The following is a 19,496-nucleotide window of genomic DNA, read 5'->3' as shown; positions in this document are numbered from 1 at the left end:
AAAGAAAAGCAACAAAAATGATAAAAGGTTTAGAAAACCTGACCTATGAAAAAAGACAGATTTAGTTTTGAGAAAAGAAGACTGAAAGGGCACCTGATACCAATCTTCAAATATGTTAAGGGCTGTTATAAAGGGAACTGTAATCAATTGTTCTCCATGTCTACTGAGGGAAGACAAGTAGTAATGGGCTTAATCTCAACCAAGGGAGAAAATCTTCATGAAAATCTTTCTAATTATAAGGGTACTTAAGCTCTGGAATAAGCTTCCAATGGAGGATGTGGAAACCTCATCATTGGAGTTTTTTAAGAACAGGTTGGACAAACACCAGTCAGGGATGGTCTACATTTTACTTTAATAAATTTGTTAGTCTCTAAGGTGCCACAAGTACTCCTGTTCTACATTTTACTTTAATAAATTTGTTAGTCTCTAAGATGCCACAAGTACTCCTGTTCTTTTTGCGGATACAGACTAACACGGCTGCTACTCTGAAACCATACATTTTACTTGGTCCTGCCTTAGTGCAGGGAGCCGTACTTGATAATGTCTCAAGGTCCCTTCTAACTCCACATTTCTGATTCTATGAACATCAACTTAGGAAGAGTTGTTGCTGCAATGAACAGTGCCCACATAAATTATAAGTACTATCTTGCCTTTACACGCTGGACTCTGGGTGGTGGCATGGTAGTGTTGGCTTCAGTTTGATTTCCAGAACAATCCTACTAGAAATAGGCTAGCACTATAGGACCATGCTGCTCCGGAGGGTTGCAAATAGCAGTATGTGTGTTCATTGGCTGTGGGTTGGGTCATATCCCTTAACCTGCTGATTATGCTACTATGGAGTCATAGTTCACTGGCTGAGATGGTAGCTGGTCCCCACCCTCTAACTCTCTAGAAAATTATAATGCAATTTTGCCATCCTTCTTTGTATTGAGTTAAGATGATGGCTTTCTATGCTCTCTATCCTCACTAGCAAACCTGTAAAATAAATGGCTAGGTTTGGACCCATGTCCCTGTACACTTAAAAATGTTATGTTTGTTCATCTGCAAATCAATTGTTCCAGAAAGCACAATCATTGAACTTTCTATTCCCCCGGCCTAATCAATATGATTTCTTTTACCACTTTTTATTCCATCAGTAATGTATAGTGATCACAAGTTTTCTGCTTGCTACAAGGATCCTCTGAAAATATTAGGTATCCCACATGTATGCCCTTAAGTTGAACTGTGCCTGAGTTACAAAGGAAACTCATTGTGTACAGCAAGAAGTAGTCATGTTTGTTCACCTTGTCATATTCATGTGGTTAGTGTGACCTTGTACATGGCACATCTCAAAAAATCCAATGTTATTTTTAAAAAGCCAATAAAAGAATTTTTGGCTATGGGGATTTTAGAAACATTTTTCTGCCTGTAAAGGAACATGGTGAAAGCATTCTCCATACCAGAGAGGAGCTAACCAAAATGCCTGATTCTAAAAACTGAAAGAGAAATCATGCTGGATGGGTGGCTCTCCTCAAATAAATGCTGAACTCCTTATATGTGTAAGAACCCCAGCATATTGTTCTCTGTGTAGAAATCTCGAGGTACAGAAGATGTTATGCCTATAAAGACTTTAGTGCATAAAAATACAAGGAAATAATAAAACAAATAGTGATTGTTTCCATTGGCAATGGCAGTAACTAACTGTCCTCAATTAAAAATGGTTTTGCATATACTGCCCTTTGTCTTCAGCACAAATTACTTTTTCCTGTGGGCAATATTATACTTTGATAGCCCTCAGAGCCTATTTCTGCTTTTACACACACAACACACACACAAATACTTTGCCTCTTCTTCTGTTTGCAAGAACCACAGGGCAGTATATGATAGGGTTCATTAACACTCACCTTATCAAGGGGGGGCCTGTAGCCCAGTGAGCCAGCTTATCTCTGTTATATTCACTGCTTTGCATTATATTCTGCTTTATTATATTCAGCTGTAATGCAAGGAACCTACAGGCTTGTATCCTATAAGACATTGGCTTTAGCAGTTAGCATGAGGCTTGAGGCCTACGAGCTTTGGAATAGATAACCTTAAGTAACTCATACGTTTTGGGGAACTGGAAGTAGAGTGTAGGGGGGAATTTTGTCCATAATGACATCAGCCAACCAGAAAACATGAACTGACACCAGCTTCTGGAAGGTTCTGGATGGAACATTCGACCGCAAAAGTCCCATGGCAACGAATTGACGTATATGATAATGGGGTGAAATCATAAATACACTAACCTATAGAAGAAGGACACCTTAACATTGGTAGGGGAGGAAATACATGTGCATTAGACATGGTAATGTCAGCATAACATATTATAAAAGTGGCATCCTAGGGCAGTAGGAGAGCGAGATGTAGCCCCTGGGAGGGACCAGAAGGATTGCCATTGGTGAGGATGAGGAAGGTGAAGGTGATGAAGAAGATAATGGCTAACATTTCAGGTTGTTCTAGAAGGGATGGTGTGAGTAGGATGTTCAGATTTACTTTCTGTATTATCTCTATCTACCTTACTGAGTTACAGTGTGTGTGACTTTGCTAAATGTATTAATAAATTATTTATTTGTAAATATAGAAGAATTCCTATAGTGTGAGTGTTGCACCTGTGCAAATCAGGGTTCCCAACTATATAATAATTTTAATAATACTGGGCTTGATCTCGGACAAGAACCAGTCAACCCTCAACGTGATAGATCAGGACACACACACACACACACACACACTTTGCCTCTTCTTCTGTTTGCACGAACCACAGGGCAGTATATGAAATGACTGAAGAGAGCTGTAAGAAAATAATTAGATACTAAAAGGAAAAAGGAAAGCAACATATGCAATTACTAACAGAGATAGTAAAAGAAGAACTTCTTACCCCAGGCACTCACTTGGAGAGACGATGAAAAAACATTTAAATAGACTAGTTGTCTACTGGAAGAGAAGTAAATATGACAAGACATGCCAGCAGAAGCACATAGAAAAAGATGTTCCTGGGTGAAATGTCTTTGTGCTCATCTCGGCAATCAAACTACATTCACCTTCATCTTTAAATACATTTTGCAGAACAATCAATGCCTCAGAAAGTATTTTGATGGAACAACAGGCTATAAATTTCTACAACACAGTAGAAGGAGGATCTCTGATGAAGTAAAAATAATAAAACATAGCATCTGAGGACACCTCAGTCTGAGGAACAGTCCCAGACTGATATGTCAGGAGAGGAAGTTTTTGGGAAAAAATGATAAATTAAATAAGTCACCAAGTAACTCAAATATGAAACTGCAGAACTATTAACCATGGTATGTAAACTATCACTTAAATCAGCTTCTGTACAAGATGACTAGAGGATAGTTAATGTGACACCAATATTTTAAAAAGGCTCCAGAGGCAATCAAGGAAATTACAGGCCAGTGAGCCTAACCTCAATACCAGGCAAATTGGTTGAAATTATAGTAACAAACAGAATTATCAGACATACAGATGAACACAAAATGTTGGAGAAGACTTTACACAGCTTTTGCCTCACCAATCTATTAGAACTCTTTGAGGGTGTCAACAAACATGTGGACAAGGGTGATCCGATGGACATACTGTACTTGGACTTTCAGAAAGCCTTTGACAAAGTCCCTCACCAAAGGCTCTTAAGCAAAGTAAGCTGTAATGGGATAACAGGGAAGGTCCTTTCATGGTTGAAAGACAGGAAATAAAATTTAGGAGTAAATGGTCAGTTTTTATCATGGAAAGAGGGAAATGGGAGGGCAGGGTTCCCTAAGGATCTGTAATGGGACCAGTGCTGTTCAACATATTAATAAATGATCCGAAAAGAGGAGTAAATAGTGAGTTGGCAAAGTTTTACTCTATACAAAATTACTCAAGATAGTTAAGTCCAAAGCAGACTGTGAAGAGTTGCAAAGGGATCTCACAAAAACTGGGTGATTGGGCAACAAAATGGCAGATTAAATTCAATGTTGATAAATGCAAAGTAATGCACATTGGAAAACATAATCCCAATTATACATACAAAATGATGGGGTCTAAATTAGCTGTTACCACTCAAGAAAGAGTTCTTGGAGTCTTCATGGATAGTTCTCTGAAAACATCTGCTCAATGTGCAGTGGCAGTCAAAAAAACTAACTGAATGATAGGAACCATTCGGAAAGGGATAGATGAGAAGTCAGAAAATATCATAATGCTGCTATATAAATCCATGGCGTGCCCACACATTGAATACTGTGTGCAGTTCTGGTCATCCCATCTCAAATATATATACTAGAAATGGAAAAAGTACAGAGAAGGAAAAATGATTAAGGGTATGGATCAACTTCCATATGAGGAGATTAAAAAGAGAGGAACTGTTCATCTTAGAAAAGAGACGACTAAGGAGGGTATGATGGAGGTCTATAAAATGATTAATGGTGTGGAGAAAATGAATAAGAAGTACTATTTACCCCTTCACATAACACAAGAACCAGGGGTCATCCAATGAAATTAATAGTCAGCAGGTTTAAAACAAAGAAAAAGGAAGGCCTTTTTCACACAATGCACAATCAACCAGTGGAATTCATTGCCGGGGCTGTTGTGAAGGCCAAAAATATAACTGAGTTCAAAAAGGAATTAGACAAGTTAATGAAGGCTAGGTCTATCAATGGCTATTAGGTAAAGTGGTCAGGGATGCAATGCCATGCTCCAAGTATCCTTACATCTCTGACAGATGCTAGAACAGGTCAACAGGGGATGGCCTACTTTATAAAATTGGTCTTTCTGTTCATTCCCTCTGAAGCATCTGGCATCAACCATTTTCAGAAGACAGGATACTGGGCTAGATGGACGATTGGTATTTCCCAGTATGGCCATTCTTATATTCACTTATAAAATGCTTTATATATTTGCAAAGTGGTGCATAAGCATTAACTAAAACAGTCTCACAACACTAATGTGCAGATAATAGCATATTAATGTTGTTACAGAGGGCAAGATGAGACCAGGGTTAACTGATTTTCCCAACAGCAAGTCAGCAGGCAGAGCCAGGGGTAGAGTTTAGGACAACCTAACTCTGTGCCCTGTGGTGAACCAGGAGAGGTTGACCCACAAGAAAATGAAACAGCATAATCTCAGTCATGGTAAGGACATAAACGGAGCAGGACAGAAGGAAGAGGAGAAGGGGAATTTTGTAATCACACAACCTCATAGTTCCTTTTACAGAGAGCTTACCTCTGCAGAGAACTCTATTAAATTTAAAAAAGGCCATATTAATATAAACAGAGGGTCCTGTGGCACCTTTGAGACTAACAGAAGTACTGGGAGCATAAGCTTTCATGGGTAAGAACCTCACTTCTTCAGATGCAAGAAGTGAGGTTCTTACCCACGAAAGCTTATGCTCCCAGTACTTCTGTTAGTCTCAAAGGTGCCACAGGACCCTCTGTTGCTTTTTACAGATTCAGACTAACACGGCTACCCCTCTGATACTTGACACCATATTAATATAGATGACTAAAACTGAGCACTCGTATAACAGAGCTGGTCTAAAAAGAAAAAAACAATTTAAGGAATGTAAGTGAAGTTTGTTTTCCATTTAATAGTTTACATGGACCAATTTTCCAATGTTTCATATAATTTGAAAAAATATATATAAAATATCAAAAATATTTTGTTGAAATTGTATCAAAATTACTATAAAATGTTTATGAAGTGTAGTTGTAGCCATGTCGGTCCCAGGATATTAGAGACAAGCAGGTGAGGTAATATCGTTTATTGGACCAACTGTCTCTCTCACCAACAGAAGATGGCCCAATAAAAAATATTACCGCACCCACCTTCTCTCTCTCTAAAATGTTTAGTTTACTGAAAACTATTTTTTTACATATTTTGACTAAGATATTAATAAAAGTGTAATGGAAAATATCAATAATTACTTTTTTTTTTTGCAAATGTTTTGTTTAAAAGTCATTTCCAACTACATTTTTTTTTGTACAAAAAATTGCAACCAGCTGTATGATATAGCACTGTTCATCCATATATCTCAAAATGTTATGCAATGCTGCGCAGGTAAGCATTTTTCTCACTTTTATAGATAAGAAAACTGAGGCATAATAAGGTTAAGGTCAAAGACAGTCAGTAGCAGAGGTGTGACTAGAACCCCAGTCTCCTGATTGATGCTCTATTTACTGAACCACACTGCCTTCTTTTAATAATGTTTTTAAGCTAATCCTATACAGACCTGTGCAAATATGTATATTAGAAATGAAATGAACATATTTGGACTTTTCATTGTGTTCATGAAAAGGAAAAGGAAATGTACTATAACTGAAAGATAAATTATTTTTAATATACATGCAGCCATACTTTCTGGATCTGTAAACCTCTGAGATATCATAAACTAAGCCAAATCTGACCTGCTCACCAAGAAGGAAGATTTCAAAGAAAGCTCAGGATTCTACTAGAAGTAATGTAAGTGGGCACTTCTTTAGGAATGCAATAAAACATGTATGGTTTTAAAATCAGCATTTAGAAGTAACAGGATAATGACTGCCTCACTTTCTCCCCTAGAAAGGTGGATAATGGCTCTTTCATATAATAGGCAGAGAATACTTCTGGAGGGAATGAATAATGAGAAATAACTGTACTCCCAAACAAATTTGTGAATGTGTTGTTACAATTATAATATTAAAAGTCAAATTCATCATTCTTTCTTAAGGAGGAAAGCTAAGAGTCACTTAGCCTTAAAACTGCTGTTCTGTTTTACATTGCAGTGCTCTGATATGCACAATGTTATAGCTAACACTATTATGGTTTCTGAGAAACATCAACATAAAATCTGGCATGATCCATTTGGAGATATCTGAGTGAGCTCGGGAAGCAAGAGGAGGAGACAGTGAACTGGGGAATTTAGCAAAGACCAGTAGGGTTAAAGAAATTTCATGAGAGAAGCAACTAGAAGAGCAAAGTGTGATTCAGATAAAAGCAGGACAACTAACAAGATGGTCATGGGAGCTACCGGGAAACTCAGAGTTGTTCGAGAGGGTTAGGAAAAAGCATAGTAAAAGGAGCTCAGAATGGATGGGGAATATTATAATTTAACATCCAGGATGACTTCTAGACCAAAGCTAAACCTAAATATAAGGGCCAAAACACCATTTTGCTTTTCCGTTAGAAACCTTTTACTTAGGGGTTTATAGGTTACTATCCTAGACACTTCAAAACTACAGCCCAATGGCTAAGAGGAGGTAATTTTTTTAATGCCAAAAAATTTTCTTTAAAACGTAAACCATTGGCTTCCATTTACAGTGGGTGTGAATGTGTGAAAGTATTAGCTTGTCTACCACCCACTGGAAAACCCATTGCAATGCAGTGGATGAAAACCAGGCTGGTCATTTTGCCAAAAAGGTGATAGTGAGGAAGAAGGGATCATCCAGCAGCCCCCTGAATCAATCAAGGGTGGAGACCTGTGGGCACCCTTCCCAGAAGACAGCAACAGTGAATGGAAGCTGAGGCCTGGGCAAGGCTGGGATCAATTTCCACTTCTAAATCCATGGCAGTGGAAATTCTCCTTTTTTGGTTCACTCATGAAAGAAGATGGGTGCACATCTAGCATTCCAGATCTGCTAACACCCAAAGATTAGGGGTGTTTAGATCTAGCATCTGAGGTTGGACCCATATCTAATAATTATACCATATAATAATTTATGTTCAATTTTTATTGAGCTAGTTTACCCATAAGTCCTTTTTAATATCTGTATTACAATCATTTTATGCTTATAATTATAAAATCAGCCTCTTCAGCTGTTAAAATGATGTAAAAATAGGTTTTGTTGAATTCTTGGAGCCACCGTATAATGATTGTTTACACCCAGACATGAAACAATAATGATTCTAGTACAGCAGTAACTCTGCTTAATGCTTTTCATATGCCTCCAATCACCACATTCTGCCTCCACAGGCAACATGAATGAAACTGGCATGCAGCACCACCTGATCTGGTTCTGTTCACTGCTTCTGTGCTTTCAGCTCTCATGCCCTGCTTGTGTGCTTCTGATTTCTACAGCTTCGTAAAATGACAGACACACATTCATTCAGAACGCTGCAGCCTTCCTTCCTCCTTTCAGCCAATTCTCCTCTGCGGATTAAAGAAAGAACAACAGAACCAGCGTACACTGTCCTCTCTGCTTCATATATAGACATATATGGCTCCTAAAATGTTCTCCAACCGCACGTGATCAATTTACAGTGTGTGCTATAGACTGCTGACAATGATGGATGAAGTGATATAGCTGTATCATTGTACTATAGTCTACTAGGATAGATGAATGTTTTTGTACTGTAAATCACTTTCTGTGCAAGAAACTGAAATTGCTGGAATTTTCATTCTCAGACAAGGAATCCAGCTCCTGCTCTGCTGTTTCTCCCCATCCCTGACTGATGGGACTAGAAAGAGCATGCCACTCAACCTCCTTCAGCTGACTACTTGGAAATGGGGAAAATTCTCTCTCTCTTTCATTCACGACCCCATCAACTGAAAGAAACTGTGTGGGCACCAGGAACTCAGATCATATCTGAACTTTTTGGATGTGCTTGGTAGTAGAGATGTCATTATCTGCTCATAATGAAAGTTCCCCCCATGTAAAAAAAAGGGAGAGAAAGGGACATACCAGAAATGTACTTCTCAAACTGGGGTCCACGGGCCCTGCTGATCCACTCCTCCCTCTCCCTCCCTCAACTCCTCCCAACACCTCCTGCTCGCCAGGGAACAGCTATTCAGCGGCATGGAGGATGCACTGGGAGGGAGGAGGAGGAACAGGGACAGAGCATGCTTGAGGGAGGGGGCAGAAAGAGGTGGGGAAAAGGAGGGGCAGAGGTGGAGCGGGAGCAGGAGGAGGTAGGGCAGGGCCTGGGGCTGAGCGGGCAGTTTGGGGGTCTGCAAAATTTTTTAAATCAAAATGGGGTCCTTGGGTTGCTAAAGTTTGAGAACTGCTGATCTATGCAATAAAACCCATTTTTTTGTTGGTTTTGTTCTAAACATAAACATATTATTAAGATGGAATTAAGATTGTATGAATTTATCATTTTATGAAGATGTTGACAGTAATAAGTACTTGTATTACAGTATTACCAAGGTCAATGCCCCTTTGTGCTAGACACATACTAAAAGACAGTCCTTTCTCCAAAGAGTTCACCATTTCAATAGGCAAGACAGAAATAAGGAAGTATTATTATCCCCATTTTACCTCACACACACACACACACACACACAATGAAGTGACTTGCTTTAGCTCACAGAGGGAATGTAGCAGTCAGGAATTGAACCTAAATCTCCTGAGTCCCAGTTCAGTGCCCTCACCACAAGATTATCCTTCTTCACGTCACACAGACTGTTAGACACTAGCTCTGAGAACCAGCATTTACACCCTAGTGGTAGCTGGCCCTTTCTAAGTCTGTAGTCAGGGCTGGTGCAACCACTTAGGCAAACTAGGCGGCCACCTAGGGCGCCTAGAGGTTTAGGGCGCCTAAAAGCCCGCTCAGGCAAGGACGTGGAATGGAGGTGAGCTGGGGGGGGGGAGGGGGCGCGGGGAGGGCCGCCTGCAGTAACAGGGGGGGCGCACAGGGGAACCACTCCCCGCCCCAGATCACCTCCACTCTGCCTCCTCTGCTGAGCACACAGCTCCCGCTCTAAGTCTCCTCCAATCGGTGCCGCAAGCCTGGGAGGTAGGGTGACCAGATGTCCCGATTTTATAGGGACAGTCCCGATTTTTGGGTCTTTTTCTTATATAGGCTCCTATTACCCTCCACCCCTGTCCCGATTTTTCACATTTGCTGTCTGGTCACCCTACTGGGAGGGGAGGAGAATTAGAGCAGCGCTGGCGTGCTCAGCAGAGGAGAGCTTGGGCAGGCTCCCCGGGCGGGGTTAGCTGCTGCGGGGGGTGTTCCCCGGGCAGGGTTAGCTGCCGTGGGGGGGGATGGGGTTAGCTTCCGCGGGGGGGTGGGTGGAGCTCCCCGGGTGGTGTTAGCTGCCGCGGAGGGGGGCAGTGTTAGCTGCCACGGCGGGGGGGGGGAGGGACTCCCCAGGCCGGGTTAGCTGCCGTGGAGGGGGGGCTTGCAAGGGGGGGTAGGTGCTGCGAGGGGGGGCTCCCCGGGTTGGGGAGGGTAGGTTAGCTGCTGCGGCGGGTGGGGTTAGCTGCTGTGGGGCGGGGCTCCTAAGGTGGGAGCCTAGGGCGTGAAACTTCCTTGCACCGGCCCTGTCTGTAGTACATCTATAAATTTATTTATTACACATTGGGGTAAGATAGTAGCATCTTGTGTATTTTTGGACTCATGCAGGCAAGTTGCCCAGTTATTTTGATCAAATGTTTTTAATTATTTTTCATTAAGACACTGAAAAAGGCCTTTAGGCACGGGTGCCAAAATAATTATTTTTAAGATGAAAAAAAAACAGGCAACAAAATGTATCACACTTCCAGACACAGTCTTTCTTTTCTATGTTACTAGTTTTATCCATTGGAGCCCTGTTCTGCTGAGCCTCTGCTGGAGGCTTTTGAGAAATCTTTTGATTAATTTACCATTGCCAGTCACTGAAATATCCACAATCCTATTGTCACAGCATCTCTCTTACACCAAGCGGAAGGGCTACAGGGTTGTGTCCTGTGGGATCATGCACAATCCCCATTGCTAGGACTGCCTGTTGAAATGAATCTCTTATGAGGATATAATTTAGTGTGTTTGCTGAGATGAAACTGCATTAGAGAGAGAGTAGAGCACATAAAAATAGAATAAAGAAAACAAAGAAGAATTCTGATCTGAAAAGACTACTGAGCTGGCCTCACTCAGCTGACTAGTGTATTGGTCCACAGTAGAATAATAATAATAATAATAATAATAATAATAATACCTAACTCTTATATAGCACTTTCTGTCCATAGATCTCAAAATACTTTACAAAGAGAGTGTTTTGAGAGCAAAATAGGCAGCAGGAGTGTACAGATTCAATATCAGAAGTATGTGGAGACAATTAATAATGCAAAGCATATGTAGATAATGTGTTTTCAAACTGCTGTCACTTGTGGACTGGTATCCCTTCAGACTGAGAGGAACTAATGAAATCCTGATAGGGAAATAACATTTCCTGCAGAGAAGGATCTTGCCAAAACTGCATTTTGCTGCAGATGCCACTGCAAGAATTCACTTTTTGGTATTAATAGCAATAATACATTAGGACAGCTAATACACCTCTACCCCGATATAACACTGTCCTCGGGAGCCAAAAAATCTTACCGCGTTATAGGTGAAACCACGTTATATCGAACTTGCTTTGATCCGCCGGAGTGCGCAGCCCCGCCCCCCTGGAACACTGTTTTACCGCGTTATATCCAAATTCATGTTATATCGGGTCGCGTTATATCAGGGTAGAAGTGTATGATATAATGCAATACAATATATTAATGTATTTTGTCTAGCTCTTTAAAAACTCGTACCTAGATATCATAGTGGTTTGCACGTCACAGGTTAGACAGATTAGAATTACATATAAGAAGCATAGTGGAGACACAAAGTGGGTGAAATAATATCTTTTATTGACCAACTTTTGTTGGTGAAAGAAACAAGCTTTCGAGCTTTCACCAACAGAAGTTGGTCCAGTAAAAGATATTATCTCAGCCACCTGTGTCAGACCAACACGGCTCCAACACTGCAAGCACATAAGCAGCATCACATACAATATTTATAACTAATGCTATATTGTATACTACCTGATCCATATTTATGGGTGTTTTCTTCTGTTATATATAACATTGTCTAGTGTTTTTGTAATCCTGATAGTGAATAAAGGCCTGATTCTCTACTGCCAGGCAGCTCGCATATCCTTTTACACCTGTGCAAAGTAAGAGCAAAAAATGTGCAAAACACTACCCAGTCAGAATTCTACATTCACGTGTACTGGTGACAGCATTTTACACCTACTTTTCATTCACTTTGCATCATCCTGAAGGTGAAAGGCAGGATAGAATCAGGCCCTAAGTGTTGTCATCCCCATGACGTAAAAGATTTAGTTAAAACTGAGATGCTGCACTGGGTTTTCCTGATTTTCTACCTTACCCTTAATGATATTTTACAATAGGACTGGAAGACTTAATTTGGTTTAATTGGACACTAATATTTCTGAAGCGTATAAAGGGAAAAATTCACTGCCATGGACAAGTATCTGATCAAAACCCTGGGCAAATTCCTGGCTCCAGTCAAGTCAATGGGAGCTTGACATTTATGTTAGTAGGGACAGGAAAAACACAAGAAGTACACAATTGGAGGTTTTCTCTTTTCCTTTTCTGGGAACCATACTACAGTGATTATATGTAAAATCCCTTGATGGGGGAAGTCACACAAGTTTTCTAAGCTGTGGTCGGAGATGAATTTAATGTCATGTTACATTTAGCAAATGATAAGGCAATCCTCCAAAAAATAAACAGAAGGAAGAAGGAAAACATGAGTTCCTTGGCAAGTCATTGAGCAGAGCCAAAGAACAAATAGTTTGGAGGAGAAGAAAAATTATTGGCATCTCCCCTATTTACAGATAAATCACTGCTATACTGTGTGTACAAACTATTACTGGTATTATGCAAACAGTGCAATAGGATTCTTTGTTAATGCCTGTATTAAGATTGTCTGCTTATACTCCCATTTATCCAAAGCTCCACATTATCCAAAACCCTTCCTTGACTCCCAGCATCAGGGCTGCCCAGAAGATTCAGGGGGCCTGGGGCAAAGCAATTTCAGGGGCCCCTTCCATAAAAAAAGTTGCAATACTATAGAATACTATATTCTTGTGGGGGCTCCTGTGGGGCCCAGGGCAAATTGCCCCACTTGCCCCCCCCCCCCAGGTGGCCCTGCCCAGCATGAGATACAATGGAGTGGAACCCCCCTGCCAGGACTTGGAGGTGGAGGAAGACGAGTCCCTGGCTGCGGGGAAGACCACCCTGGTGCTGAATAGCTCCTATGGCAGCATAGGGAGCCCTCTGCAGCCCCACTGTCACTGGAGTGAGCGAACAGGGCCCTGAAAAGGGAGCTGAGGATGGCTTCCTGCAAAGCTGCAAGGCCAATGACACATGATCTTCAAGCGCAAGGTGCAGGGAAGGCTGTGGCTCTGGTGGGGACCCTGGTGGGGCAAAACAGAGTCTTGCCCAGCGGTCGGTGCTCTGCCCCTCCAGGGCCGCAGCCTCCTCACCGCACCGTACACCTTCAGAGACAGTGTGGCAGCGGTCCTGAGGCCGTGCAGGGAACCCTCTGCAGCCCCAGTGCCATGTCAGCAGGGTAGAGCAGTGACTCCTGGCCAAGACTGCAAGGAGGAAGATGATGATGACGAACCCTTGGTTCTGGCAGAGGCCACTGTGCTACCTAATGGCTCCTGCTGTCTCAATAAACAGAACTCCTGATTAACAAAATAAAATCCATATCCACCATGCTATTTGGGGATCTACTGTATTACATGCCAGACTTGAAAACATGAGATAGTGTTTCCCTGAACAATATGTAGGAGCAGGATTTTATAATTGTACTATGAGAATTAAGGTATGATTTGATTTTATCCTGCCAGCCACCCTTTTTGAATAGCAGGAAGGAATGACAGACCAGAACAATCCTTATGACTGATTATGGTCACACTTTTGTTTTAGGATAAGTTATAATGTCTATGGTTTCCTATATGTATTACAAATTAGGCACTCTAGTTAAATATACATTTCTTTGTTTTAAGGTTTTAGTAAGTAAGAGACAGGATCTTGTATTATGTCTATGTTATGGAGATTAGAGGAACGTTGAGGGCCTGAAGCCCCAATGTGAATTATTTTAGTTATAAGATTTAGCAAGGCTTGATTTACAGTGTGTTCTGCTGAATATAAAATACTGCTGTCTGTATACCTTTGAAGGTTTCTGTAAGAGATTGTTTGTGTGAATGAGGAATGCATGCATCAATAAAAGATAAGGTGTGAAAGCCATCGCAAATGTCCAGATGGTCAAGAAAAAGTGAGAGACTTGGAAACACCAGGAGACAATCAGAAAACATCCATTGTATCTGATGCTAAACATATTAGCAGCACTGACGACCTCAGAGGTGAGGCAGGCACTCCTGAAGGCGAGAAAACAAATAGGAGATAACGATGGGAAGCCCAATAATAACCATCACATGATAACGGCAGAAAACCCCAAGATTAACACCATTTAAGGACTAATGATTACAGGATGACATTGCAAATGCATGGACTCAAATGGGAATTTACAACTATAAAGCTGGGGTGTTTTGCCATGGAACTCTGGGTTCAGTCCTGGAAAGCCTCGGAGCATCAGATTGCGACGAACAGAGCCCAGCTCCACACTCGTGCTCAATCTAACTGGCCATTAGACTGACCTGAGCTACAACAGACTGGTAACTATAAACATCAACTGGTAGGAGAGTGTGTGTGTGTGTGTGTGTGTGTGTGTGTGTGTGTGTGTGACTGAAAAGCATATGCTAACTGTTGTATTTTCAATAAATGCGGCATATTTGCCTTCTCCTCTATAAAAGATCCTGTGTGCTTTGTATAGCATAACAAATACACCAACAGGTCTTTCAGAAAGATTCAACCTGTATGGTTTGCAAGTACAGTGCTGTAATGAGACTAAATACAGTACACTGACCCGCAATTTAATATTTCTAACTAGTTTTTTTTCAGTTCCTATAAAGCATGCCATCGTTTTCTTTATCTGAAACCAAGGGCAAAATTTTGTGTAAGAAAATGCACAGATTTCAGTTGGATTTATGCATGCATTTTGGAAGGCAAAATTTCATCTTGTGGTGTTGGTCTTATAGGCTCATAAAAAAGGCAAAGTTAACAATTCACTCGTTGTAAACCATGAACATCAGAAGGCTTTTACGAACTTTTATAATTAATTCATGCCCACAAGCCAGTCTTACATCTAAGTGCTAAAACCTGCCCAGAGGTGCATGCATACAACCCCCTCCTGATGCACATGTGAGCGCTGTGCATGTATCTCAGGGCAGAACGCAGCCACAATCCGGCCACTTGCCCCAGCCTAGAAATGATGCAGGATCCTTTACATTAAAAGCACAAGAAGGCCCAGCATATTTACTTCTTTGCAAATTCTCCTCGCTATGCTAAATTAAACAGAATAATAACAGAGACAAATCATACATTAGAAATAGTTCAAAAACGGCCAGGAGGAGGGACTAGAAAAACGAGCGGTGCAGTATCAATTCACTAGCACTAAATTAAAACAGAATACTTATGGAAATCCACATGCATGCCAAATGAATTACTTAGCAGCAGCACCATAAGAAAATATACTAAAATGAATTCATGAGTCTGAGGCACTTAAAATAAAGGATAACATTTTAAATGTCCAGCCATTAGTTTTGTTTGATACCCGTTTTAATTGCATCTATCATAATGAATTAATTTCACCATCATGCAGATATATAATGTGCTTGCATTTATAATCCAGTCTTAGTTAAGTGCCAGTAAATGGATACTTAAAGTCAAATGTTATCAGAAACAATTACAGTACCCATTATTTCTTTGAAATGGCAAGTTGGGGGCTTTCTAAAATGTACTTTCTTTCTATGCCATTTTACTGATACGGTAGAAAACTTGCTGCAACAACTAATATTTTTGCTTGCATCAGGGATAAGTTAGCTATAGCTTGTTAAAATCGAATGTTTATACACCAGTGTGATACTGTATCAGAAAGTTATAGAGCAAAAAGATAACCCAGTGACAGGCATTAATATTAATAAAGATGTATGGCTCTCTTGGCACAGCCATCTTATTGTGAAGCTCCTTTTCCCATTATTTGCAAGGTGGCGGGTTGCACACAATATTCCAGCTTGATCTAAAACCGAGGTTAACTGAAGAAATCAATGGGCCAGATCTTGCAGCCCTTATTCATGTAAAGGTCTCACTGATTCAATAGGAGTTATGCCTCAGTCAGGGCTGCAGGATATGGCCTCAAGTAATTTACTTATTGCTTATATTGAGCAATCCTTCAATCAAAGCCATCTTGTTAAATGATTAGCCTCCCTTTTCAGAAGCACAGAATTGACAGAAATCTCTCTCATTACAAAAACTGATTTAAGTAACAAGCAACCCATAGGCTAAATCTCCTAGGAAAAAAATTACAATGATATATCTACCTTTCTGTAACCTTTCACGAGCAGCCACAAGAAGAATTAAATAAGTTAACTGCCTGAACAGGTTACCTCAACATCGCACCTGTTGAATTGTTCAATTAATGTGGAACTCCAGCAGAGATGGTAATTAAGTGACATTTCACTCTCAGCCTACCTGGGGTGTTCAGCAGCCTTGACATCTTGCAGGAGTAGGAGATGTACTGCTCACAATATTCAGCACTACTGGTGATGGCAGAGATCTGATCCATGGTGGCACTGTAATTGAGCTGTAATACAGAGTATTTTTCCGGGCCGTTGCCTACCACTGAAGTCTGCATCTGCAGATCATGATACACAGTTGACCACACTTTATCCTCTAGAAGAAAAAAAGTGAAGTAAAGAAAGAATTAATGAATGAAAGAAATTGGAAGTGACTTAAAATAATTATAGTTTTTGACAAATAATATTGAAATTGTAGACAGTGTCTCTGCAACAGGTGTGTGAGTGTGCGCATGCACAAGGGGGGTGAGAACAAATGGGGCTTGTGCATGGTATTCACAAGATATTATTTTACTTGAAATAGATCAACAATATGGGACCACTTGACTGCACTGAATGCAGGAAACCTTGATTGGTTTCCTTGTTCCTGTTTGTCGCTGTGCTAGGTGCTCTGTAAGAGCAGCATGCTTCACTTGTGGATGGAGACTTCCTTGAGTGATGACAGTCATAGCGACCCCTCTGACAAATGAAGATTAGCTTTGATCAGAACTGGATTAAAAGAACATGAGGCCTGAGGCTACAGAGATCTAGGGATTCTTATTACAAGGAAAACATCAAGTGTACACAGTATTACTGCATTCCAGGCTGCTTGCATGCACAAAGGTAGTATTATTTTGTGACACTGTGACATCAGAGATGCACTACAATATAATGTGATTACATATATCATAATGTTTGACACAACAACAGCAAAATATATTAGATACTACAGGAGTCAAGGGCTTCATATAGTTTGTTGGTCCTGGGCTATAGTGCCGATGACCCAAGATTGTCTCTGCTCTGGACTTGATGAAGTTTTCAGAGCAGTTGGTGGCTATGACACAGATTTCAAGGGTAAGGAAGGATAAAAGTAGGATACATTTTGTTATCTTCACGGCTTCAGCAGGGATGTGAAAAATGGCCAAGGAAAAAAAAAAGAAACTTGAATCTTTGGTCAGGAGAAACACAGTAAGATAGGTTGCATCTCAACAAGGTTATTAGTGCATTTACATCAGGAACATAAATACAATAGCCTACCAACTGTCTATACATTTAACCACAACTAGTTAAGTGCATATCAAGTCACTAGAGATAGGATTTCTGCAACATCTGCCTTGGTAAGTGCTATAAGAAATCATAGTGGGGAGATAACCTTAATAGTGAAACAACATGCTTCCTATGTCAGCAGGTTTAAAGTAGCAGTCAAGGGCTTCTTATCACAGCAGTTTAGTTTAGAAAGGAGATTAAGAAAAGAAATATTAGATTTACATAAAATAATGAGTGGCATAGAACAGGTATAATGTGCTCCTATTTACCATCTCTCAGTAGGACATTCAATGAAGCTGAAAGGTAACAAATCTAAAAGTCCTCAACAAAAATAAGTTTGCACAAAGCTCTCTGAATAAAAATCACTGAGGTTCAAACATCTCCATTAGTGACTGTTTTACTATTCAACTGCTATGCTGTGACTTGGATAAGATGAATTGGTTGTTTCAGTCAAGTCCCAATTGGACAGGTACCAACATCAGAAAACACTATCACCGTTGACATTTATTAGTAGACTTGTCAATCTAAGCACAGCGGCCAAGGACTAAAATAGGCAAGGAGATTAAACTATTGTTCCTAGAGGTGGTTCCTCTAGGTCAGGGTTGAGGAGAAAAGAAAGGCAAAAATATTCTATTCTATTTGGGTATTTATACAGTATTAATCGCTACAGCATGAATGCTTTCCAGAAGTGCATTAAGAGATGTAACTTGTCATGCATAGTTCTGTTTTTCTCCTCAAGGAGAAAATTGACCTTGTGATATTTTTTTTCTATTTATTTTCTGTCTGCTGTGTTATGCACTATTATTATTGAAGGCCAAGTCAAAGAAATGTAGCTTGCGTTTGGAATGGACAGTGCTGTGGTTTGAGGCAGTTGTTAGATCCTGTGAGAGTTCACTCCTGACTCTTGGACTGGTCCCCAAGAGAGCTCTGTGTCCTGGGCAGACCATGTAGACAAATGCAGTGGACTGTTCTATTATGCCTGAGAAGCAGAATTGTTGACCACAGATGGTCCTTGTCTCATAGATCCAAGTAAAAGTTTGCACTGCTGCTGCCTATGCTGAATCTGTTTTCTGCATAATTATAGGACTTTAGTCTTCAGGGAAGACATCTGCCATTTTCCACGAGTACTATATTCACTTAATAGATGTGCTATCCAGTAAACAGAATACATTAAATATAGGAGTCTATGCAAATATGCTTATGATTCATCTGTGCAAATTTCCATCCCTGTTAATGGAATTCGCGTAGCTAAATCCAACATGTGAAGCTGAACATTTAACACAGGAGTGGGCAAACTACGGCCCGCAGGCTGGATTCGTCCCACCAGCCATTTTAATCCGCTTGAGCTCCCACTGGGGAACAGGGTCCGGGGCTTGCCCTGCTCTGGTGCTCCAGCCGAGGAGTAGAGTCGGGGGCCACTCCATGTGGCTCCTGGAAACAGCTACATGGCCCCGCTCTGGCATTGCAGCCGGGGAGCAGGGTCGGGGGTCACTCCATGCGGCTCCCAGAAGCCGTCGCATGGCCCCACTCCGGCGCTCCAGCTGGGGAGCAGGGCTGGGGGCTGTGCCACGCAGCTCCCAGAAACAGCAGTGTGCCCCCCCCCGGCTCCTACGCATAGGGGCAGCCAGGGGTCTCCGCTCTGCATGCTGCCCCTGCCACAAGCACTGCCCCTGCAGCTCCCATTGGCCGGGAACTGCAGCCAATGGGAGCTGCAGGGGTGATGCCTGCAGATGGGGCAGCGTGCAGAGCCGCCAGGCCATGCCTCCACATAGGAGCCGGAGAAGGGACATGCCACTTCTTCTGGGAACTGTTGAGGTAAGTGCCTCCAGAGCCTGCACCCCTGAGCCTCTCCCCACGCCCCAACCCCCTGCGCCAACCCTGATCCCCTTCCCATCCTCTGAACTCCTTGATCCCAGCCCAAGAGCACCCTCCTGCACCCCAAACCCCTCATCCTTAGTCCCACCCCAGAGCCTGCACCCTGAGCCAGAGCCCTCACCCCCCCCGCACACCAGCCCGGAGCCCCCATCCTGGA

The 19,496-nt window shown here is 41.5% G+C and overlaps 1 protein-coding gene across 4 annotated transcripts in view; it reads right to left on the bottom strand.

Moving 5' to 3' along the window:
• CNTNAP2 (contactin associated protein 2) overlaps positions 1-19,496 on the bottom strand; it is a 1,641,691-nt gene that overhangs the window by 439,242 nt on the left and 1,182,953 nt on the right. For all 4 annotated transcript variants that reach the window (XM_008179187.4, XM_065583877.1, XM_042842751.2 and 1 more), the window contains one exon: positions 16,335-16,535. In XM_008179187.4, the coding sequence (XP_008177409.1) occupies positions 16,335-16,535 (201 nt within the window). The remainder of the gene's footprint in view (positions 1-16,334; positions 16,536-19,496) is intronic.

Source organism: Chrysemys picta, chromosome 2, assembly GCF_011386835.1.
Source record: "Chrysemys picta bellii isolate R12L10 chromosome 2, ASM1138683v2, whole genome shotgun sequence".
In the NCBI taxonomy this organism is placed as follows: domain Eukaryota; kingdom Metazoa; phylum Chordata; order Testudines; family Emydidae; genus Chrysemys; species Chrysemys picta.
This window is presented reverse-complemented; position numbering and strand designations above follow the sequence as displayed.